General features: G+C 38.7%; 1 protein-coding gene across 2 annotated transcripts in view; it reads left to right on the top strand.

Annotated features, from left to right (window-relative positions):
- Positions 1-25,894, top strand: part of GALNT1 (polypeptide N-acetylgalactosaminyltransferase 1) — a 71,554-nt gene that overhangs the window by 32,502 nt on the left and 13,158 nt on the right. For both annotated transcript variants that reach the window (XM_081344132.1, XM_081344133.1), the window contains exons 5-9: positions 8,454-8,620; positions 12,155-12,362; positions 12,993-13,163; positions 20,064-20,181; positions 20,449-20,629. In XM_081344132.1, the coding sequence (XP_081200258.1) occupies positions 8,454-8,620; positions 12,155-12,362; positions 12,993-13,163; positions 20,064-20,181; positions 20,449-20,629 (845 nt within the window). The remainder of the gene's footprint in view (positions 1-8,453; positions 8,621-12,154; positions 12,363-12,992; positions 13,164-20,063; positions 20,182-20,448; positions 20,630-25,894) is intronic.

The following is a 25,894-nucleotide window of genomic DNA, read 5'->3' as shown; positions in this document are numbered from 1 at the left end:
TAATATTACAATATTCAAGTTTAACTGAATTTACTTTGACATGTTTGAATTTTTGTTTTGAATGAAGCTTGAAACCTCTGTAGAATGCACCATTCCATAATTTTACTGTTTCATAAAAGTAGCAGGCAAAATATTAATATTGAAAGAATACATAATAACATAGTTGGAAGACCTTCCAGGTCTTCTAGTCCAGGGCTTTTCAACCTTTTCATCCCTTGTACCACTTTTAGGATGTGGCAACATCCGAGTACCGCCAGTCGCCTAGCAAGGTGTCAAAAACTTGATGACAAAAAAGGAAAAAAGTGATGAAGTACAGTTAGTCCTCGACTTACAACAGTTTTCTTAGTGACTGTTTGAAGTTACAATGGCATTGAAAAAAGTGCCCCCCAAGCCACAGCCGAGCAAGAAACCTGTGGGGTGGGGGTGTGTGTGGTTTTTATTCCCCCCGATTGCTGGGTGCTTGCAGCAGGTTTTGGTCACTTCACATGACCCTGGGACACTGTGACCATCATAAATATGAACCAGTTGCCAAGCATCTGAATGTAAATCACAAGACCCTGCAGATGCTGCAACATTCCAGCTGATCGGCGCGTCTTCTGGGCTCAGCAGACATGCCGGGATCAGTGCTGCTTTCTAGCTGATTTCTGCTTCTTCAGGGCACAGCAGAAGCACCAGGATCAGTGCCGAGCTCCAGCTGGAGCCTGGCGCTGATCCTGGTGCTTCCACTGAGCCCTGACAGCCCTGAAGAAGCGCCAATCAGCTGGAAAGCAGTGCTGATCTGGTGCTTCCACTGAGCCCTGATGGCCCTGCAGCTCCAGCTATCTTGCTCAGGCTTGTGCGGTGCTGCCACCGGTTCAGCTCATTCCCCTCCCCCCACTACCACTTTTCTAGGATAATCGCGTACCACCTGCCAGGTGCCAATGTACCACAGGTGGTACCCATACCACTGGTTGAAAAGAACTGTTCTAGTCTAACCCCCTGCTCAAGCAGGAGATCCTATATATTCCAGACAAACGATGTCTACTCTCTTCTGAAAAACCTCCAATGAAGGCAAGTTGTTTCACTGATTAATTGTTCTCACAGTCAGGAAATTTGTTTTTAGTTCTTGGTTGGATTTTGTTGCATGAGAAACAAATCAATGTAGTATTAAAACTAAATTATATGTTTTGATTTTGTCCTTCAACTCTTCCCAATTGCCTATTCTGCCCATCTCTGCCCTTTTGGCTGCCTTGCACCCTGCCTTGAGTTACCCCAAAGACACAAAAAGTGCATTGTGGCTTTGGGGCTACAAGAAGCCTTTGAATCACAGTGCAGCATGAAGTCCTTCACAGTGTGATGCCCAGCCCAGCAGCATGGTGCAAAGGGGCTTCTTGGTGCACTGTAGCTCTGAGACTGCAAGAAGCCTCTGAGTCACACCACAGTGCAAAACCCAGCCTAATAGTGTAGTGCAAAATTGCAGCTTCCTGAAAAGCCACAGTTTCCCCAACCACAGTTGCTCATGTCACCCTATCATCCAAGGCCTCTGGTACACTGTACTTTGCCATGCCAGCTCACCTTCACTGTTTTCTTGTCAGTACTGACAAGGTGTGTCCAACCAGGCCCTTTGCAGAGCAGCTGCTGGTTATATGAGGCCAATATCCTCAGGTTTTGTAAGAACGTTGTCATGTGCAACCTGGGAAAGAAAACTTGTGCAGCTGCCTTGCAAAGGGCTGATCGAATAAGCTTGGGCACTTGTGGGAGAATATAACAAAGTCAACGAAGGTTTATAGAGTGCAGGGAGCCAAAATGGCATAGTTGGGGGAGATAGGCAGGTGGAGTTGAAACCCCATTCGGGTTGATGGCCAAAGGCCCAATTTTTATCGTGACTACAGGGACAATGCTGTAATTGTGAGAATCAGTCATAAGTACTAATTGTTCAGTGCTGCCATAATTGAACAGTTGCTGAACAAATTGTCATAAGTCGACAACTACCTGTATAGATTTTACCTAAAACGTTTTCTATCTTAATATTATTATTAGCTCATCTTATCAGAAGGGCTTTAAACTTAAATTGAAAGGGGGTGACCAATCTTCACAACCATTAGGACCTAATTCAAAGCAAAAACCACTCGATAACCAATCAACTATGGAGGCAAGGAGTAAAGACAAAGAAGAAAATCTCAGATACAAAGTAGGAGATGTAGAAAGCATATCCACGGTCAGCCACAAAGAACTTAAATGCCAAAACTTAAACTAATGCTCAAGGTTTAGGGAGCAAACAGGATGAACTTGAAATATTAGTACAAGAGAGCAAGTATGATATAGTTGCTATTACAGAAATCTGGTGGAATGAAACTCATGACTGGAATGTACTGATAGAAGATATAAACTATTTTCTTAAAGGAAAATTGTATTTTAAAACTTTTCAATAAAAAAAGAAGATATAAACTATTCAAAAGAAATAGACCTAACAAAAGAGGAGGTAGACTTGCATTGTATATTAGAGATCACTTCCTCTCTATAGAGATGCACTCAACAAAGGTTGAAAGCTTTGTAGAATGCACATGGGTCAACATAATAGGGAAAAAGAATGACATTGCCACAGGTGTATACTACAGGCCACTCAACCAAGCAGAAGAAATAGATGAACTTTTTGCCAACCAGTTAACCGACAAGAAACACAGCGCAGTAATAATGGGGGACTTTAACATCAACTGAGAGACAAGCTGCAACTAATGGGAGATTGAACAGATTCCTGACTCACCTAGCTGATAACGTCATCACCCAAAAGATAGAGGAGGCAACTAGAAGGACAGCTATACTGAACTTTATTCTTATCAACAGAGAAGAAATGATAGAGGGGACTGAAGTTGCAGAAACATTAGGGGAGAGTGGCCACGTCATTTTAGAATTCAATATAAAACAGACACAAGCAACAGAACATAATCAAATCAGTGTCTTAGACTTTAGTTGATTTTAACAAACTCAGACAAATATAGTTAATAAAAAATAACTGAAAGACAAAGGGGATAAGTATGAAAAATAAAAAGAGGGACTCATAACTAAGGCAGAATACCATCAGATAGCGAGAACCTGCAATAATGAAGTTTGGAAAGCTAAGTCTTTGAACAAAGTAAGAGTTACAACAAATATCAAAAACAATTTTAAAAGTTTCTTTCAGCACATTAAACAAAAAACCCCAAAAGTCAAAGAAACAATCGGTCCACTAATGGGAGAAGATGGCAAAGAATAATGGGCAACAGAGATAAAGCAGAACTACTTAATTCATACTTTGCATCTGTCATCATGCAAGGAAAAAACAACTTATCAAAAACAGAACCATAAATGATAGGTTAGGAATGCAAATTGAAATATGCAAAAATAAGGTAAGAGAACAGTTCTAGATAGATTCAAATTACTGTGTCCTGATGGACTACATCCCAGAGTTCTGAAGAAACTGGCAGACATGATTTTAGAACTATTGAAACACATCTTTGAGCAGCAGGGAACTTCCTAAGGATTGGGAAAGAGCTGATGTGGTCTCCATCTTCAAAAAAGGAAAAAAAACCCACAATGGATCCAAGACAATACAGACCAATCAACCTGACATCAATACCTGGGAAGATCTTGGAAAAGATAATCAAGCAACAAAACTGCAAACACCTAGAATCAAACAAAGTTATAGTCAGTAATCCAATATGGGTTTATCAAAAATAGATCATGCCAAACCAATCTTATTTCATTCTTTGACATAGTGAACAAATTATTAGATCAATGAAATGCTGTAGACATAGTATACTTAGATTTCAATAAAGCATGTGATAAAGTAGACCACAATCATCTTCTTGGCAAGCTAGTAAAATGTGGGATAGATAGCACCACCACCAGGTGGGTGTGTAACTGGCTGGTAAATCATACTCAATGTGAAGTCCTCAATGGAACAACATCCACATGGAGGGAAATATGTAGTGGTATCCCAAGGTTCCGCCTTAGACCCAGTACTCTTCAATATCGTCATAAATTATCTAGATCAGGACTTTTCAGCCTTTTCACAGATTGTACCACTTTTAAGACATGACAATATTCGAGTGCCACCAGTGCTTAGCAAGATGTCAAAAACATGATGACTAAAAAAGGGGGATTTGGGGTTTTACTGATTAGATTCATTTGTTGTTATAGAACTGGCTAGTTTATACTATTATGGAAAAGTAAAAAGTTGAGGTTTGATGTTAATGCATCATTCTTCTGCAACAGAGGAAGTCAGAAGTAAATGCCTTTTCTTTTTCCCTTCTCCCCCTCACTTTTTTCCCCCTTCTTCCTCCCCACTGTCCTACTATTTGCTTTTGTATTTTTGTATTTTATTCTATAATCTAATAAAATGTTATAAACGTTTAAAAAAGGAAAAAAGTACCGTTTTAATTTCTTCAGTGGTAGTTCCTTTTCTGAATCAATTTCTCTTTGCACTGACAAATTTATGATGAATTTATCCATAGTTATTAATATGCACCACTACCTTGGTGATCAGCCCTTCTTCCCCTCTCCTTCTCTCTCTTTTTACTCCCTGCCTGCTGGGCTCTCTTTCCACAGCTGCTTCTTCCCTGTTTCTTCTTCCTCTCTGCCTGCTGGGCTCTCCTTCCACAGCTTCTTCTCTGTCCCCTTCTCTTTTCCTGTTGTCTTTTCCCCCCTCTCCCTTTCTCTCCCAAACCTCCTTTTATATCCTCTCCTCTCTTCCCCTGTCCTCCTTTTCTCTTTGGTGCACCTCCAGCTATGCGCTGCTTCTAGAAGCACCAATCAGCTGGAGTCCGGCGCTGATCCTTGGGGCATCTTCTGAGCCCCGACAGCCCTACAGAAGGGTCGATTAGCTTGTAGCTGCACATGCTGATCCTGGGGGTTCTGATGAGCCCCAACAGCCCTGCAGCTCCATCTGTCTTTCCCTCAGGTTTGTGTGGCTCTGCTGTCACTTCAGCTCATTCTCCTCCCCCGCTGTACTTGTCTAGCACGGTCGTGTATCACCTGCTAGGTGCCAAAGTAACACGTACCACCAGTTGAAAAGCCCTGATCTAGATGAAGGAATTGAAGGGGAACTCATCAAATTTGCACATGACACTAAGCTGGCAGGAATAGCCAACAGGCCTAGAAGTCAAGCTCAAGATCCAAAAAGATCTTGATAGACTTGAACACTGGGCCCTATCTAACAAAATAAAATTCAACGTTGATAAAAATAAGGTTTTACACTTAGGCAAGAAAAAACAATTGTATAGGTATAGACTAGACGAAACCTGGCTTAATGCCAGTAGTTGTGAAAGAGATCTTGGAGTCCTAGTGGACAGTCACTTAAATAATATGATTTAAGTGATTGTCCACTAGAGCCAACAATGTGCGGCAGCAGCCAGAAAAGCCAACATAAACCTGAGATGCATTAACACGAGGGATAAAATCAAGATCACATAAAGTTCTAGTACCATTAACTTACAGAAAATGTCCGATGATTCCCATGGGATTGACAAAGATGTGGCTGTTTGAGTGCAGCTATGCCACTTCACTGCCAATCAATTGTGTTCATATGTTGATCATTTCCAGTGCTTCCTACCAGGTTCCTACAGGAAAGCCAATGGGGAAGCCAATAGGAAGTGTGAAATTGCTCCTGCTCCCAGTGCTTTTTTGCCTACCTGTGGTCATTCTGTTTTTCTATTAAGATGAGGAAATATCTCTGTAACAATGATCTAATTGCTCATGGGTTGTCTAGTACAACAGTCCCGAACTTTTCTGGGTCCATGGACTGGCAGCGGTGGAGGAGGAGGGGATGGTTTTGTGTGCACGCCCCCCCTCCATTTACATGTCCCAGGTCCCAGCGGGCCACAGCCCAGTACTGGGCCATGGACCAGGGGTTCATGACCCCCAGTCTAGCATATTACTAAAATCCTTCTGTCTGATTGTAACCATTTGAGTGAAATGGCACCACAGGTCAATAATTTTTTAAACAATATACCTACGAGGAGCAGCTGTCCTGAATACATGTGGACAATCTCATGATCTGTCCTTTCTCTGGAGAGATTTCACTGGCCAAGCTCCACCTTTTGTCCAGCAATCTCTGTAGAAAGTGTGCCTCAGCTCCTGGAACATCTAGCTTGCCATGTACACACATACAGTGAAAGAAAAAATTATTTGATCCCCTGCTGATTTTGTACATTTGCCCACTGACAAAGAAATGATCAGTCTATAATTGTAATGGTAGGCTTATTTTAACAGTGAGAGACAGAATAACAACAAAAAATCCAGAAAAATGCATTTCAAAAAAGTTATAAATTGATTTGCATTTTAATGAGTGAAATAAGTATTTGATGCCCTATCAGCAAGATTTCTGGCTCCCAGGTGTCCTTTATACAGGTGATGAACTGAGATTAGCAGCGCTCTCTTAAAGGGAGTGCTCCTAATCTCAACTTGTTACTTGTATAAAAGACTCCTGTCCACAGAAGCAATCAATCACATTCCAAACTTTCCACCATGGCCAAGATCAAAGGATGTCCAAGGATGTCAGGGACAAGATTGTAGACCTACGCAAGGCTGGAATGGACTACAAGACTATCTCCAAGCAGCTTGGTGAGAAGGTGACAATGGTGTGATTATTCGCAAATGGAAGAAACACAAAATAACTATCAATCTTCCTCGGTCTGGGCTCTAGGCAAGATCTCACCTCGTGGAGTTTCAATGATCATGAGAACGGTGAGGAATCAGCCCAGAACTACATGGGCGGATCTTGTCAATGATCAGCTGGGACCATAGTCACCAAGAAAATCAGTAACACACTACGCCATGAAGGACTGAAATCCTGCAGCACCCACAAGGTCCCCCTGCTCAAGAAAGCACATGTACAATGATGTTTGCCAGTGAACATCTGAAAGATTCAGAGGAGAACTGGATGAAAGTGTTGTGGTCAGATGAGACCAAAATCAGGTTTATTAAATTTATATGCCACCCTTCTCCCTGAGGACTCAGGGCGGCTCACAACAATAAAAAGTTAAAAGATATAAATACAAAAATTAAAAGAGGATTAAACAATACTGTATAAGAAATAAGAACAATTTAAACCAATAAAAAACCAAATTTAAAAACCATGATCAGTCCAGGCCCACTTGTTGGAATAACCAGGTCTTATCTTTGGCATCAGCTCAACTCGCCGTGTTTGGAGGAGGAGGAATGCTGCCTATGATCCCAAGACCAATATCCCCACCATCAAACCTGGAGGCAGAAACATGCTTTGGGGGTGTTTTTCTGCTAAGGAGACAGGACAACTTCACCGCATCAAAGAGATGGGGCCATGCATTGTCAAATCTTGGGTGAGAACCTCATTCCCTCAGCTGGGGCATTGAAAATGGGTCGTGGAAGGGTATTCTAGCATGACGACCCAATACACATGACCAAGGCAGTGGCTCAAGAAGTACATTAAGGTCCTGGAATGTCCTAGCCAGTCTCCAGACCTTAATACCATAGAAAATCTATGGAGGGAGCTGAAGGTTCATGCTATCACACATCAGCCTCGAAAACTTAATGACTTGGAGAGGATCTGCAAAGAGGAATGGGATAGAATCCCTCCTGAGATGTGTGCAAACCTGGTGGCAAACTACAAGAAATGTCTGACCTGTCTGATTGCCAACAAGGGTTTTGCCACCAAGTACTAAGTCATGTTTTGTGAAGGGGTCAAATACTTATTTCCACTCATTAAAATGCGAATCTATAGCTTTTTTGAAATGCATTTTTCTGGATTTTTTATTTTTGTTATTCTGTCTCTCACTGTTAAACCTACCATCACAATTATAGACTGATCATTTCTTTGTCAGTGGGGCAAATGTAAAAATCAGCAGGGGATCAAATAATTTTTTCATATCTTCAAGAAAGAAGTATACCTGTTAAAAACATTTGACATCCTATGTAAAACAGTAATTATAAGGGTGAATTGATAAAAGGCATACTTACAGCCAGATTTTCCTGTTCGCTTATTAGAAGCGTGTGCTTTAAAGTATATATATTTAAAATCCCAATGTCTACATGTACCTACCTGAAGCCATTTTCTAGGTATTTTGACTGATTAGCAAATAGTTATATGGAATAAAACATCTTCTGAAACTGCATCTGATATGTGAACTATTCTACAATTTTGGTATCAGAAAAAATATTGTTTCAGATGTGCTTTTATTAAATATTAGGACTTTGTATGCTTTATTGGTTAATTTATTTGTTTTAAATCTTTTAATCATTACTATAATTTGCCCTTACTGTATGATTGTAAATGGATGGATGAATGAAGATCAAGAAACTGTTTTCTAGCTGCCTCAAAATTATTATTCTAGTCTGTACCTGCCAAGATTGATTAGTATAGAACACATGTGGTATAGAACACATTTTATATTCTATACTAAATTGCTGTACAAACATATTTATTGTAATTATTGTTTTAATTATTTTTATATTTTTAGCTGTAAGACAAAAGTATATCCTGATAATCTTCCTACAACAAGTGTTGTAATTGTTTTTCATAATGAAGCTTGGAGTACTCTCTTGCGAACTGTTCACAGTGTAATAAACAGATCACCAAGACATATGCTGGAAGAAATTGTCCTGGTAGATGATGCTAGTGAAAGAGGTAAGAATTTATCATTGTTTGCATTAGTTGTCATTTGGACATACTTCCTAGATTTAGACTTCTCTTGGTATAGTTTTAAGACTAGATTCATATAAAGTAGGTTTGTTACCCAGAAAATATTGTGTGTGGTAGGAATTGTGCCTTGGTATTTGGAATAAAATTTACAAATTTCTTTCAGAATAAACGTGTATCAGGAGAATGTTTGAAATCTTGCTTGATTTTGGTATCAGGGCAGATTGAAAACCAAATATATATTATTTCCAGAATTGCTCATAGTGCAGTATATTATCCATGCTTGCCTGCACTAAAAGAAAAAAAATCAGTCATGCTGTTTCTCTTCTTTCAGTTAAATTTTATTGTAAGATGATTTTTTTCTAAATGGCTAAAATCTTGCAAGATTGTCATTTTCCCTAAGATTCTGGGTTTTTCATCTAGACCACGGGTCGGCAACCCACGGCTCCGGAGCCGCACGTGGCTCTTTCAGCCATCTCCTGCGGCTCCCAGTCCTCCGCCATGTGCAGTCTGAAAAAAAAAGTTCAACCAATCAATTCAAATTTTTCACAAAAAAATATTTCGAATTGATTGGCTGAACTTCTTTGGTTTGTGGGACTGTCCACAAACCTCTTCTTCAGACTGAAACTACTGTAATTATATGGTTGCTATTGCCTACAATTACCAAATCTCCATGAAACATTACTAGTGTTTCTTGTTAAGCAGTCTAACTATGATGTACTCCTGTGACTCTAGGACGTTTAGACATCAACACTTGACCATGCTCACTTCACCCCCAGCCACCCGCCTCAGCTGATTCAAAGCTTTCCTTCTCTGCTAGTCATCCCTGGCCATTGTCCACTGCCAATGGCCCCCTGGCCCTCTGCCCTCTGCCCTTAGTCCCTGCCCATTCACCCAGGTGCTGTTTGACCCGGGCATTTTGTTGCACAGGACAAATAACCCCCATCTAATCAGGTAGCAGGTAGAAACGATGCTGTGGGGGTAGTGTGCAATTGACAGTGGGCAGGATGATGGCAGGGACTGTGTGGGGGAGCCAGAATGCGATGTATTTTTTTTTAAAAAAAAAACCTGCGGTTGCTCCACAAGTTTTTTTTAAAGGAGCTGCACTTTCAGACCAGTTGGGTAGCTCCAGAGCCATGGTTTTGACAGGTTGTGCAGAGGGGGACAGGACACGAGTTATAAAATGTTGTCGGAAACTACAAAGATGCAACGGAAAGCATTCTACTGCTTGGGCCATGTGGATCTGTGGGAAAAGAAAATGCATTCTGGAGAGAGAAAAGAATGGAAATTGTTCATGGGGGACATATGTGCTTAAGTGTGTTAAACCAATGCAATGTTTACCTAGTGTTATCTTCATGTGTAAGTCTCCCAGTCTGCTCTTGCTACCATTTCTTTTCGTAAAAAAACTTCCTAAGAGACACCCAAAGAGAACCTTACTTTATATTTATTCCCAACTCTTAAGATGGCATGTCTAATGAAGTGAATATTAAAATCATCATTTACTTTAACCTTATCATATCATAAATAGTCATCCTGTCCAAATCTTAATTCATAGCCCTCTAGCTTGAGTAACATCTTATTTTGGAGGATCACCCACTCTTAGCCAGAACAAAAAACAGGCATCAAATTACAATTTTAAATGTGGTAAATCGAAACCTCTAATTATCTTAGCAGCTTGCAATAATTTATATCTTCTTTATTTATTTTTCTTGCCATATAAACTTAGAGATACCCATCTGCCATTGTTTAAATGGAGTATCATAAGTATTGATAAAGCATGAAACAGAAAAAGTATCTTTGCTAAAACATCTTAATAAGTCTTTTTAATATTCCAAAGAGGCACAAAATTGTTTTGAAACAGTTCAGCATTTATATTTGTCAATATAAAAAGGTAAAGGTTCCCCCACACATGTGTGCTAGACTCTAGGGGCTGGTGCTCATCTCCATTTCAAAGCCGAAGAGCCAGCGTTTGTCCGAGGACGTGTCCGTGGTCATGTGGCCGGCATGACTAGATGCCAAAGGCACACGGAACGCTGTTACCTTCCCACTTTAGTGGTCCCTATTTTTCTACTTGCATTTTTACGTGCTTTTGAACTGCTAGGTTGGCAGAAGCTGGGATGAGTAACAGGCACTCACTCTGCTACGCGGCACTCGGGATTTGACCTGCCAAACTGCCAACCTTTTGATTGACAAGCTCAGCGTCCTAACCCACTGAGCCACCGCGTCCCTTCTATTTGTCAATATAGCCCCCAGCTATTTCACCTTTTTCTCCGCCTTACAACCCAACTTTTTAGTCAGTATGTCACAATCATAAGAGGTCATATTCTTAAAAATCATTGTTATTTTCTATTTATTTTAATGCCCACTAAAGCTCCAAACTCATTTAGTTTCTTTATCAAATATTCTATATTAGTTTTGGGGCGTTTCCAAAATATAATTAAATCATCAGCAAATGCTTTCACTTTATAAATTTCCTTTTTGATATTTATACCTGTTATTTTCTTATCTTGCCTAATATCCCTATTCAAAGCTTCCAATACCAATATAAACAGCAGAATAGATAAGGGGCATCTTTGTCTCGTACCTTTTTGAATTTCACATGGTTTAGTTAAATCTCCATTAATAATAATCTTTGCTTGCTCTGACGAATAATCTGCTTTAACCCCTTGAATAAATTTCTCCTCAAAAGCCATATCTTCCAAAACTTTAAATGCAAAACCCCAATTTAAATGGTCAAATGCCTTTACTGTATGCAAAAACTATTAAAGCTGCCTGTTTCTCATGATATTGCAGGTATTCAATAATTTTCAAAACAGTCATCACATTGTCTCTTGTTGGCAAAAAGCCAGATTGAGCTTAATGAATATATGTCTGTAAAACCTTCTTCAATCTTTCTGCCAAAATTGCATTGAAAAGTTTATAATCATTATTTAATAATGAAATTGATCTATAGTTTTTTTTACCCTTTTTTGGTAATAACACAATATTACCTTCTTTCCAGGTTTGAGGTATCTTTGTTTCCTGTAATACTCCATTCATTATATCCTTTAGTGGCTGAAGGAGTTGATTCTGAAAGCATTTATAACATTGGCTTGTGAGACTATCTGGATCTGGAATTTTACCTGTTTTCATTTTTAATAGTTTCTGGTATTTCAAAAGTAGTTACTGGTTCATTCATAAGTTGTCTCTAAGCTTGTGAAAGTTTAGGTAAATATTGTTTTTGCAGATATTCGTCTACTTTATGCATATCAAGTTCCTGCTTCTTGTAAAGGCTCTACCTTCTTGTTAACTATATCACTTGCATATTCTGCATCCAGAAAAATTTTTATGGTGAGTCAAACTTTCTGTTTCTTCAGAAAGAATTGCCAAAAAAAAGGAAGGACAACTTTGCTGAATTGTCTTGTCACTGATCAAATTGAGAGGTAATTTAGATCAAAGTCAGCCTACGAATTTGACTAATACAATTAAGGGTTTATATGCAAGAAACTTTTAAGTCACTTTTTGATTGACACTGTTTTTCAGACTTCTTGAAGAGACCATTGGAGAACTTTGTGAAAAAATTACGAATACCAGTGTATGTGATTCGAATGGAGCAGCGTTCTGGACTCATCAGAGCCAGATTGAAAGGAGCTGCTGCCTCCAAAGGCCAAGTCATTACCTTTTTAGATGCTCATTGTGAATGCACTGTAGGTTGGCTTGAGCCTCTGCTAGCACGGATTAAAGCTAACAGGTGGTTATTTTATAAAATGTGTTAAAAGACTAATATTTATTAATTTAGTTAAATGTGTTTATAACAATACTCTTTCAAAACAATGATTAAAGTTTGCAGATCCTTTTGAGGGTTTTGTTGTGCAGTAGAGCATGTTTTGACAAAAATAAGCAACAGAACATAACCTTATTTAAATGAGTTGTGTGTATATAATGGATTGAAATTCCTATAAGTTCATCTATCACTGCTTTTCCCCAGTCTTTTTTTTAAACACAAATGCTTTTTTAAAGCGAAGAAGACTTTAATATGGATCCATCAAATGTTAATGCTGTAGTTTGTTACTATTTTACTTTGAAAACTGTAGAGCTTCAAAGAATCTTACATGTTTTGTGTGGAATATTAGTTTGTTAAAGCCAACAGGATATAATCTTTGTAATATTTCATCTACTTCTGAATCTGAACAAGTGTCCAGATGATTTAGTGACATATAGGGCTCTAATAGGCTTGTCCTCATTATAGTTAGTCTCCAATGTTTAATAAGTAGGATGAAAATCAACTAATAATAAGCTGCATAATTGCTCCCTGCAGTGAATAACACATAGCACTGTTATTATTTTTGTCTATAACAATCCATGTCATTTATTTCTCTAGGAAAACTGTAGTTTGTCCTATCATTGATGTAATCAGTGATGACACATTTGAATATATGGCAGGCTCTGATATGACTTATGGAGGATTCAACTGGAAGTTAAATTTCCGATGGTATCCTGTTCCTCAGAGAGAAATGGATAGAAGGAAAGGTGATCGGACTCTTCCAGTTAGGTAAAGAAAACTGATTCTTAATTAAACTGAATACTTTAATAGATATTCAGTTTGATGGATATTCCTTTCAGATTTAGAAATAATTACAAGCCTCTGTGATTAATGAATTAATTAATTATATTTCTCAGAAGATCACAGTCAAACAGTCTGAAACTGCTAGTCCATTTCCGAAACCAGAGGAAGATGGAAACTATTCCTCCACTCAGAAATAATATAACCTTTAAGCTGTTACACTGTTTAAACCAATAAGTCATGTTTTATGAGATGGACAATATGAATATGACAAATAAGTAAATAAAATTTGAACCATAAGTTTACCATAATTATGCATTTGATACATGGAAGTCAGTGGAATTGTTTTGTAATGGCTTCATAACTTTTCTATGATTTCCGTATCAGCTTCCCTATAATCTCCATATCATGGCTGTGGAAATTTATTCCTGCCAATTTCTCATCTAGCTGGTTGAGAAAAGCTGACAAACGCCATGCCATTCAGAATATTTTTGAAGACAGTATAGCAAAAAACATGTTGGTTTATTTTCAAATTAAGAAGTTATTTATTCATAAAATTTATATGGACTTGCAAGATACTCAAGAATTCCTGTATTAAAACCAAATAATACATTTGCAATAATTAATGCCTTTGTGTTTTTATATAGTGATGAGAATAGGGAGCTTTAATGAGTTTGTTTTAAAAGATCATTTATAAATATATGAACGTTATAATGAATATGTAAATAATTAAAAGTTTCAAATATTTTTGGAATAGGTAGTCCTCAGGTTGTGACTCTAATTAGGACTAAACTTTCATTGCTAAGCAATGTGTTCATTAGTGAAACTTCACATGACTGCATTATTTAGTAGTGGGAGTTCCAATAGTCCCAATTGTGATTGTTAGGCCTGGACTTCTTTCCTATCATACTTACCCACAACTTTTACTCCTCTTCCATCACCTCCCCCACACCCCGCCATTTCTGCTGTTTTGGCCACCCTGCACTCCATTGCTGCTGCCTATCCCTGTGGCTCCTCCATGTGGCCTCCCCCCAAGGCCTCACTGCAGCTTTTCAAGACTTTGGAAAGTCCTTACAAAGGGTCAGCAGCTGCCTCTGTTGGGCACAATTTATCAAAAACAGGAGAAAGAGGGCAGCAAAAGTCAGGTGGGGGCAGCTGAGGTAGAAGTTAAATTGCAGAATGAGCAAAAGGGAAAAGATGGAGGGAGATGGAAGAGAAGTAGGAGTTGGTAATGAGTGGCAAGGGATGTCAAAAATATAGGCCAATTGCCATGCATCTGAATTTTGATCATGTGATACTGGGAAAGCTACAATGGCTGGAACTTCAGAGACTGGTGGGAACTATTATTCATTCAGTACCTTTTAACTGTCACTGTAGAAATGGTTGTAACCGGAGGACTATCTATAAAATAATTGTAACTTGAGGTTAACAGGATAGTGTTGGCTTGCAAGATAATCTCTTGTTTAGATATTTTGGCATGTATTTTTTTTATTTATTTTAATCCCATTTATATCCCGCCCTTCTCCGAAGACTCAGGACGGCTTACAATTTTTAAAGCACAAATCAATGTGCTTAGCAATGTATAAGGTAGTATGAATATTTTTGGGTGACATGAAGTTTCAATACATTTGTGGCATACTGGCCAAAATGTGATCACATTGGTAATTACTTTTCCAAAATATTTGCAGGGGATGCTGCATAAGATACAAGTATGACTGAGGTTGGTAATCTAGTCAGTAACTTTTCTATTTTACCAAAAAGTGTTACTGTAATATAAAACTCTTAATTGATCATAATGTTATATGATCAGTACCTGTGATATCATCTGTTAATGACAACATATGGAAAAAATCCTAGTTGAAATGTAAGAGGGGTAAATGGCAAAAAATAACAAATGAAAGAAACAGGAAATACCGTAGGCAAATTAAGCATTTGTGAAGATAAGAAAAAGGAAAAAGAAGTGATAGATCTGAGTGAAAGTAAAATAATGTAGAATGAAACTGAAAACATGTTAAAATGAATATGCAGCTTATCATGAATGAAAACGCAAAAACATGTTGGAATTGGTATCATTACATTTTTTTCTCCTGGCATATGGAAGTAGAAACTCAATTGGTGAAAACTGTATGCTGATAACAGAAGAATCAGAAATGTGTTTGGGAAAAACTAAAAAAAAATCTGAATCTATGTGATATGGGGAAAATGTTACTCTGTAATTGCATACATGAATAGATAGGAATGTAGGTAGGAGTGTAGAAAATGTGTCTGATCCATTTGAAGATCTAAGAACCCAGATTTTTGTTAAAATTGTTTAAACGTGTCTATTTTTATTTTATTCTACCTTAAGTATTTTTATAAATCGCTCCAAGGTGGCAAACATACCTAATACTTCTTCCTCCTCTTATTCTCCCCACAATAGAAACCCTGTGAGTCAGTTGGGCTAAGAGCGAATGACTGATACAGAGTCACCCATCCAGCCTTCATGTCTAAAGCAGATCTAGAAATCACAGTCTTCTGATTTCTAGTCTGGTGCCATAATCGATAGACCAAACTTTTATTTACACATAGAAAATAAATGAACCAATAATTTATTTTATTTATGATTAAAGATTGAAATAAAGTGGTAGGTGATAGTTTATAATAGTTTTAAGAGAATTTGGGTAGAAAATAGACCTTGAAATTAGAATAACTGCAGGAATAGAAAGTACAAACTCTATAAGAATTAGGAAATATAGTGCCAACAGAGTGGATGGAAAGAAAGAGAACATGAAAGGCACTGAAAGACACATATGAAAGTTAGATATCATTGAAGTTCATTAATGCCCTATCACTGATAACTTTTAAGAAAGTTCTAAGACAAACGTTCTCTGAAGTCTCTTACTGAATTAGAACATAGAATAACAGGGTTGGAAGAGATCTTGGAGGTCTTTAGTCCAGTCCCCTTCTTGAGCAGGAGACCCTATACCCTTCCAGACAAATGATAGTCCAGCCTCTTCTTCAAAACCTCCAGTGAAGGAGTACTAACAGCTTCTGGGGACAAGCCATTCCATTGACCTGTTCCATTGTTCTCACTGTCAGGAAATTTCTCCTTAATTACAGGTTGGATCTTTCTTTAAAAATCTGTTACCTATTACCTCTTGTACTATCCTCAGTTGCTTGGGAGAATAGGTTGACCCATTCTTCTTTGTGAGAGCCCTCAAGAATTGGAAGAATGTTATCATTCACACCTACTCCTTTTGTTTGTTAGACACTGGACATACACATAGATCCCACAGCTATAAAATGAAATAGGGGATTTTTAACTTTTTGACTTATAAGTGTTTTATTGATTTCTTTTACGCTATTTATTAAGGATATATTGAGAAGAATTTTGTCCTGAAAGTTGACTTATTAATATTTAAATCAATAAGTATGCAATAAAGATCTGGCATAGTGCCTAAAACAGATAGCATACCGTAATAAGAATCAATCTATACAGACATTGTTCCTAACATGAACAGATTTATAGCATCTTTGTAACCCATATATTTTTCTATAGCTTAATATAAAGGAATCATTTCAGGAACCAGACCAGTCTGTGTGTAGCTGATTGAACTTAATGTGTCTTGGCTCAATATCAGTATCATATTTATTTCAGTCAAAGATCAGCATAAAAAATCAGTAAACAGTAGCACCTTAAAGCACCATCCATTTTGATGAGTTTCTGTGCCTGGGCATATGCTATCCTAATATATTTAATACTAAGTTAAAAAGGAGAAGCCAGTTTGGGGTAATGGTTAAGGCATTAGACTAGAATCATGAGTTCTAGTCTCCTCTTAGGCACAAAGCCAGTTGGACCAGCCACTTTCTCTCCTCTTAGGAAGAAAGGAATGGCAGCCTCTTCTGAAAAAATCATGCCAAGAAAACTGTAGGGACTTGTCCAAGCAGTCTCCAAGAATTAGACATGTATGAATGAAAGGGCGAAAAAAGCTAAGACAATCTAAAACCTGAATTAAAAATAATCTAAAACCTGGGAATTATTGTGTGGTTTAAAGCTAAAGCTATATCCATAACCAAAAACTAAACAATTATATTCTCTTATTTAAAATTCTAAATATAGAGCTGTTAGATGTAGTTAATATGTTAACAGTAAGGGGTTTTGCATCCTGTCACTGAAAGTTTTTGTTTCAGTCAACAAATGTCAACGGTTGGAGAATGTCATCTCTTGCCTATTTTTAATAACACTATGATAGAATTTGGCAACATTGGAGTGGTAGAGAGATACCGTAGGTTTATACTGTAATAAGAATTCATATACACAGAGTATTTGCTATGGGAGAGTAAATTATAATTTCATGAAGTATGACCAGTAATTTTACAGTGCCTTTGCTCTGAGGGCGTAAATGGGTAGCATAGGGTATCTTTTAATACCTGCAGTTGGTAGAACATTGCCCTGGCTTAACATTAAAGCCCTTTGTGATGGAATTTACAGGTAGTTTTCAACATACAACCACAACTGCAGGGCTTTTTTTTTCATAGAACACTCAGAACGGAGTTCCGGCACCTTTTTTGGATGGAACCTTGTAGGGTAGGCAAGGCAGGTTGTATGACATGTGTGAGTTCCGGCACCTTTTTCTTTTACAAAAAAAGCACTGCACAACTGAATCTGAAATTTTTGGTTATTGAGCAAAGCAGTCATTAAGCAAGATATAACATGACCTTTTTGCTAACAACAGCAATCGTGGCTCTCCTGGTTGTTAAGGAATCACACAGGTTGTTAAGCAGAGTATGAGCTTCTTTATGGAGCTGGGGGAGGCCTGGCAGTATGTGGCCAAGGCCTTCCTCACCCCATGAGTCTGTGGAAACCTGCCATGGGCCAGAAAGCCCAGGCCTTCTTCCCATCCCACCACATCCAGGAAACTGGTCTGCTTCCCACTTCATGCCCAGGAGGCCACAGATGGTTAAAGGCCCAGCAGTATGCATGAAGTATTCTACCTACCTTTATGTTTTTCTGCAGCTGCTGGCAGGTGTGCCCAGCTGATGTGAAGCATGGTCTTCCTACAGAGGCTGCCTTGTACTGTTCTGCAAGCGAGTGCCAATTCTTGCAGTTGTTTGGAAGGCTCCTCCAAATTGCATGAGGAACCTTTGAACAATTGTGAAAATGGCGCTTGCTTAAAGACAGGTGTAAGGTGGACTCTATATAGAAAGGCTGCACCTCACATTGTCTGGATGTGCCTGTCAGTTCAATAAAATACAAAAGGTAAGTGAAGCAATTTAATGCTGCTGGCCCCTATAACTGACTAAGGCCTTCTGGGCCTGATGGAGTAAGGAGAAGACCTGGTATTCTAGGGCTGCAACAGCTTTATGCTTGCTAAGAGTGCTCAGATAGGTAATGGGGATAGCTGCAATAGTTCTGTGGCTGGTCTTAAACCAGGTAGACTGCCTAGTGCCCAAATTCTTATCATGGGCACGTTACAATGACCATAACTTGACAACTGCAATGCATTGCTTAGCAACATGGCAAAAAATAAAGTAAAATTGAACGCTATTTATTTAACAAGAGTTGCTTGAGCCACTCGGAGTCTCTGGATAGTGAGATGGGCAGCATATAAATTTTAATAGATAAATAAATAAAACCACCTTGCTTAGCAATGGAAATTCTGATCCAATTGTAATCATAAGTCAAGGAGTGCCTATAGTAACCATTAGAACCTAACTGGGAGCACTCTTTAGCAGAAAATAGCTTTAAGGTAGCAGAAATAGATAAAGCACTCTTATTAAAAAAATGATTTTCTGAATTACATAGTATAAGCATTTTTCCCACTGGAAGCTTGAAAAAATATTCCAAGATATTTTATATTTTTGGGTTTCTCAATTTGAGAATTCAAAACTCTTGTTTTTTCATATTTTTCTAATTCTTCATCCTTGCAATAAGTGGCAAAGGATCTCAAAGCACATTTAAAATTTGTTGATTATCCTTAATAAATTATTAAACAATTATCTAGAAAATCTCTTTTCTTTTTTAAAAATAGGCATTATTGTTGTTTCTGATTTTCAGAATCATTATAGTCCAATTAATAAAAGAAGAGGGAGGCTGGAATTGGAATCTACGAATAGCTCAGAATCTAGCTATTTTGCTAACCTTTTTTGTAAAAACTTCATAAAAATCATCCCCACAAAGTTTAATACACCCAGGAGGTTAAAAAAAGTTAATCCTATTGAATTATTTGTATCTTAAATAAGAAAGAAAATTATTTTATACTATTTTGGTTATAACATTATAAATATGCTTTAATTTTGGAGTAATACAAATTGGATGATAATTGGCAATCCTAGAAAGCAGATACCACAAGAGACCAAAATATATTTAGATTGGTTATTTAGATTTTGCAAGTTTGATTATTCCTCCCCTCATCTCTGTATTGCATTCATGTGAATTGCTGGAAGGGGGAATTGTCTGCGTCATTTTCATAATCCTCCCCTATTGTTTTAATTTAAGCAGTGTTTCACTTTGTTGCTTTTGTAATCTCCATCAAAGTTATTTTTATTACTCTCTACAGTAGGGCTTCCTGAATCTGGGTATATTACCCGAAATTGGGAAACAGTGGTTTTTCTTTGGTAACAACACAAAAAGCCATTATTCAATGAAAACCAGGAGTTTAAATAAGGACTCTCTGATAAGCAGTAAAAAGGACTTTTCAATAACCAGTTTGGGTAATGAAAAAAGTTTGTGCTGTACAATAACAGAATGTTGTAGTGAATATCCCCAAAGCTCTGGAATAGGCCAATGTCTCCTTGTTTCTTAGTGGCCTGATTTATCTCCATTTTGACTGGACTCACCATTTGAGTTCATTGTTAAACATTGATAAATATCACATTTCTGCTCAGAAAATTTTATTCTTGTTTTAGGACACCTACAATGGCAGGAGGCCTCTTTTCCATAGACAGAGATTATTTTCAAGAAATTGGAACATATGATGCTGGAATGGATATATGGGAAGGAGAAAACCTTGAGATTTCATTCAGAGTAAGAAATATCCTTTTAAATTCCATGTGTTTGGGTACATTTTTCACTAGAAACAGAAGAACTTTCACATAAATGTTTCTGCAGTGTTATTAAAGGCATACATAAGCCTTGTTCATATGCCAGAATGGAGTGATACAAAGGGAGCACCTGAGAATTCAGTCTCTACAGGTCAGGTTTTAATATACAACTATACTTTATTTTGAATTGTATAGGAACTATATTTATTATTTAAAATGATTTTTAATAATGGTTTTTTGGCATTTTCAGATTTGGCAATGTGGAGGGACTTTGGAAATCGTAACTTGTTCACATGTGGGACATGTTTTTCGAAAAGCCACTCCTTACACTTTTCCAGGAGGCACTGGACAGATTATTAATAAAAATAATAGGCGACTTGCAGAAGTTTGGATGGATGAGTTCAAAAATTTTTTTTACATAATTTCTCCAGGTGAGCAAGGCACCTTTAGCATAGAAATCCCAATAATTGAAACTGAGCTATGTAACTTGATACCGATATGATATAATTTTATTTTGTGTTTCCGGTTATTTTTCATTCTTATTTGGGTAATATGTAAAATTTTCTTCAATAACACTTGGCAAAGTAGTTTCTCTCAGATATGGTGGTTAATTACCCAATTTGCCTTTTTGCAGCTTATGCTGAATATACAAGTATACTAATTGATATCTACTACATTAAGTCCTCTTTATCTGTCAAATTAATAAATTATGGTACTATTGACTTGATGAGTTATTGGCATATACATGTATATATGTATGTATATGTGCATGTGTGTATGTATGTATGTATTGTATATTATGACAGTTGGAAATAGACCTGTTTTAAAATGTAATATTTCTTTTAAAGGTCTAACATTTGTTTGGCATATCTTTTATTTCCTGCACTGAAATTTATTTCCTATCACTTTCATAATACTATTACTTTATTATACAACTATGTTTTAAAATTAACGGTACATATATACTGTTGCATGTATATTATGCATGAACAAACACACAATAGTTTATACACCCACACGTGTCTATGTGTGTGTGAGATATTACTTAGTCAAAATAATGTTAATATTGCCCATTCATATAGAATCCAGTTCCTTAACAACTTAAAAACATCAACATAATTATCAAAGAATGCTGAAACATAAGTGCAATCCCAACAATTTTAATGCTACCTGGGCTCTACTGAAAAAGAAGAATCTTTGCTATGTTCCAAAATATCAGATGGGAGAGAATAAGGCACATTTCATAAAACTGGGGCCACAACCAAAAAGTCTGTCTTTGTCCCACTTCTCTCTTCACAAGGGGATAGGAGCCTAAATAGATTTTCTCTGCACACATATCTGTACTTCTGTTCTCATTTTTTTGTTTGTACTTCTATACCTCTGGTCTCTGTACTTCTAGTCTGCATGTAGCTACATAATAACATGTGGAGACATACAGTAGGTAGTCCTTGACTTACAATAGATCACTTAGCAACTGTTCAAAGTTACAGTGAGCCCCCCCCCCCCAAAAAAAAACTACTTATGACTTGGTCTGAAAATTACAGCTGCTGCTATGCTCCCCCAATTGTTTGCCCTTACTTGACTGCAGGGACATTACAGTTCCCCCGCCCCCCCTCTCTCCTGCCTCCATCTCTCCCCTGAGTCCCCTCAGGCCTTGAGCCTGCTTTCCATCCCATCAAGCCCCACACACTCCTCCTCACTTTGCAAAGATCTCTGAAGCTCAGGAGGCCAGGGTAAGGTAGGAGGACAGACCGCTCTCTTGCTGAGCAACATGACATGATCCTAGAATTAGCTGCCATTTTTCTGAGTGGTCGCTTCTGGGATTGTACTACTTTGCTTTGTTTATCTGAGAAATGCAAAGTAAAGCATGCTGCTCTGTTGCTGGGCTGTACAGCGCAATTCTGAAAACAGTTGCTTAGAAAACTAGAGTTGCTTGTAGGATTGAACATGCAGCCCAACAATAGAGTGCTCTGTCCTCCTTCTCTATCCCAACTTCCTGAGCCCCAAAGATTTTTGAAAGGTAATTGAGGAGGAAGGTGTGGGGCACAGGGGAATGGGAAGCATGTTTGAGGCTTGTGGAACCCAGTGAAGGGAAAAGGCCAGCAGGGATCCATTTGGGGAAAAGCAGGTCCAAGAGCTATAGGGACCCCGAGGGTTGATAAGCAGAGCATGGGTGTCTTAGGATGTGGGAGTCCTTGGGAAGCCCACGACAGGTGGGCGTGGGCCTGGGCCTGTGCTAGGCCTCCCAGGACACCCTATGCTCCTTCTAAAAACCTGCACAGTTGTTTAACAACTGCATCAGTGAGAGCAGGGACAGAGGGTTATTTAACAAGACAATCTTATTTAATAACCATCACCACTTGCAAATATAATGTGAGTCTCCAATGTGGTCATAAGTTGAGGACTATCTGTAATCACTTTATGCAAATGTCCAAGTTAGAGAAACTTTTCTTGCACAAAAAAGTTCCAACCTAACAATATAAAAAAGTAAGAAACATTCTGTATACTTAATCTTTTTAAAGAATGTCACTTTCTGCACTTTCATCTAATTTTAGTAGCTACTTAATATACAAGGAGTTGAATTCCAAAATATTTGGATTGAAGTTCTAAGTCAAATCAGGGAACGTCCTAGCTATTTTTAAATCAAAATGGCTGTGTCAGACTGCTCTCCCCATCACTTGCGCTGCAGCCTGCCACAAGCCAAAGAGGGAGGGGGATATTAGTGGTAAGAGGGCCTGTTGTAAAAGGGGAGAAGGGGGGGAGACCAGTGAGAACAGGAAACAGGTGTGAACCAGTTTCATCCAGACCTGGGAATGGAATGTTAACTGCTTTCTGAAGTGTCCTGTTCTCAAAATATCCAGCTACCATCCTAGAAATTTGTGTGGGTTTTCTTCAGATTTGGCCTTGCTTTCACTGCATACAGTTAGTTGTCTCTAGTAAAAGATCCCTGAAATCTTCAGATGGAAGGTTTTTTATTTTTGTTTCCTAGAAGTCAGTTGCGGCAAGGCTGACATTAGGCCAGATCTGCAAAAATGGTCAATCTGGAGCCACCAAGCTACCGTGGGGACTATGCCATAAATGTCGTCTCATGTGAGTGACTAAGAGGAGGAGGATGCCTGAGGAGAAGGAAATGCCAGGCCCCATGGCCAGGCAGACCCTTGGAATGGGCAGGAGAGGTGGAGGCTAGTGACGAGCAACTGAAACCCAGGTGGTCAATGGGCATCAGCTGGAAAGAAGAATGGGACAAGAACTTCTCCGGAGTGACCCTCACCCGGGGAGGTAAAGGAATCCACTGAAGAGAATTGGGCATGGAGCTTGAAGATGAAGGGGCCCAGTGACTCAGACCTTGATGGCATGCTGATTGAGCAAGCCATGGAAGCATTGAATGGGACTGTAGACAACTTTTCGGTCCAAGAAGCCCTGGTTCGCATTTCCTTGCAGGCTGTTCCAGCGTCGAGAGATCAAGGAAGGAATGGAGTGATGATGGCTCCTGCAGTGGGGGGTGGGGCTGCCAGGAGCCCAAATCCAAGCACCAGAACCCACACTCCAACAGGTGGCTGCCCAAGCTGCTGCAGCTCCACCACAATTGTGGGCTAGCCAACCCAGATGGTGAGACCTTCTTCACTAAATCGAACTTGTGGGAAGCCTATTACAGAGTGAGAATTAAAGAAGGGGATGAATGAAAAACTGCATTTAACTGTCTCTGGGATGTTTCCAGTTCTGGATCTTCCCCTTTGGGCTCCAGGGCGCTCCCTGATAAATGAAATCCTGGATGAAAATCTATACAAGGAGTACTTTGTATACAAGGAGTACCTAGTGTACTTTGACAACATTCTGATTTATGCTGACACCCTGACAGAGCATGTGAAATTGGTGTGAGCAATGCTAAGAAAACTCCATGCTGCCCAACTATATGCTAAGTTTTCCAAATGTGAATTCTACAAAGACAGAATTGACTATTTCTGTTATCATATATATCCCATGATGGCATAGAAATGAACCCTGAAAAGGTTCACATGGTCCTTGACTGGACCCAAAAGCATCTTCAAAGTGTCTTGGGGTTTGTGAATTTCTATCATCAGTTCATATCTTCTTTTGCACAAATAGCTCTACCCATTACAAACTTGCTAAAAACGAAAAGGGAGGGGAAACCTAAACTCAGCCAACCTTTAAAATGGTCTATGGAGTGTGAGGCTGCATTTGAGATATTAAAGCAACTGTTTACCACCGAACTGGTGCGTCAGCACCCCAATCCAAATGCCCTTTTCATCATCTAAGCAGATGCTACCAATGTAGCCATGAGGGCTTATTACTACAAAAAAATGAACAGAGAGCTTTAAAACCCTGTGTGTAGAAAGAAACTCAAAGAAACAGAGCAGCAATGGGCAGTATGGGAACATGAAGCTTACATGGTGCAATGAGCACTCCTGATCTGGAGACACTTCCTAAAGGGAAGCAAAAGTGCATTTTGAGTCTGGACAAACCATAAATAATAATTTAAGTGATTTAAGTGCTGAAATCAGCCTTAAAAGATGATGACTGGTTTAACAACCATAAGAATGACTTCACTTTGCATGAAGCATGTGCATGGATTGGAGGAAAACTATATTTCCCAAAAAAGCCAGCAGACTGGTCCTGGAAAAGAATCATGACTCAAAAACAGTAGGACATTTTGAGTTCATGAAAACCCTGCACCTGATAAAACACCAATTCTGGTGGCTATCCCTAAAAAAAGACATTGTGGCATATGTGGCTAGTTGCCCAGTATGAGCAACAGCAAAACAACATCCAGGAAAAGTGCAGGACTGCTACAGCCTGTATCAAGACCCCAGGCTCCTTGGAAGGAAATGTCTATGGAATTCATTGTTGAGCTTCCTGAAAGCTCAGGAAACTCCATTATTTAAATCATGACATACCTGTTTTCCAAACAGCTGCACGTCATACCTGCTGAAAGATCCTCTCAGCCCTCATTCTAGCTAAGCTCTTTGTATAGCACATCTACAGGCTACATGGGGCACCAGAGTACATAATCTCAGACCAGGGAGTTCAATTCATTTCACTATTTTGGTATGCATTTTTAAAATTATTAGGCATCAAGTAGGGACTCAGCAGTTCCCATCATCCACAGACCAATGGAGCCTGTGAACAGACTAACAGGGTTATATTTAAGATATTGTATTAATTACCAGCAGGACAGTTGGTCGGATCTCCTCCCATTTGCAGAAGTAACATATAATACCTCCCTGCATAGTAGCACTGGCTTCATCCCTTTTAAAGTGCCTATGGGACAAGAATTTGTGGCCATGCTGGAGCTGCCCTAAAATACATCCCAGACCACCTCATTGGCTGATTGGATCACTCAACTACAAAACACCTGACCCATGGTCCATAGAGTGCTAGATGACACACGTACACACAGTACTGCTGACAAAAAATGTACTAAATCAAAGGATTTCAAAATTAGAGACAGTCTATCTGCCTTTCCACTAAATACCTCCAATCTAGACAGGTCCAGAAAACTGGAGCCCAAATGCATTGGCCCTTTTCCCATTTGTAAAATCATCAACCCTGTCACAGTACAGCTAAAGACCTAGGACAAATCCTTCTAATATTTCATTGCAGCTTGTTGAAACTGGCACTAACCTTTTTCCTGTGGCCAGAGCCAGGAGCATCTCCAACCCCATCCTGATGGAAGA

Source organism: Vipera berus (assembly GCF_964194415.1).
Source record: "Vipera berus genome assembly, chromosome: Z".
Classification (NCBI taxonomy): domain Eukaryota; kingdom Metazoa; phylum Chordata; class Lepidosauria; order Squamata; family Viperidae; genus Vipera; species Vipera berus.
This window is presented reverse-complemented; position numbering and strand designations above follow the sequence as displayed.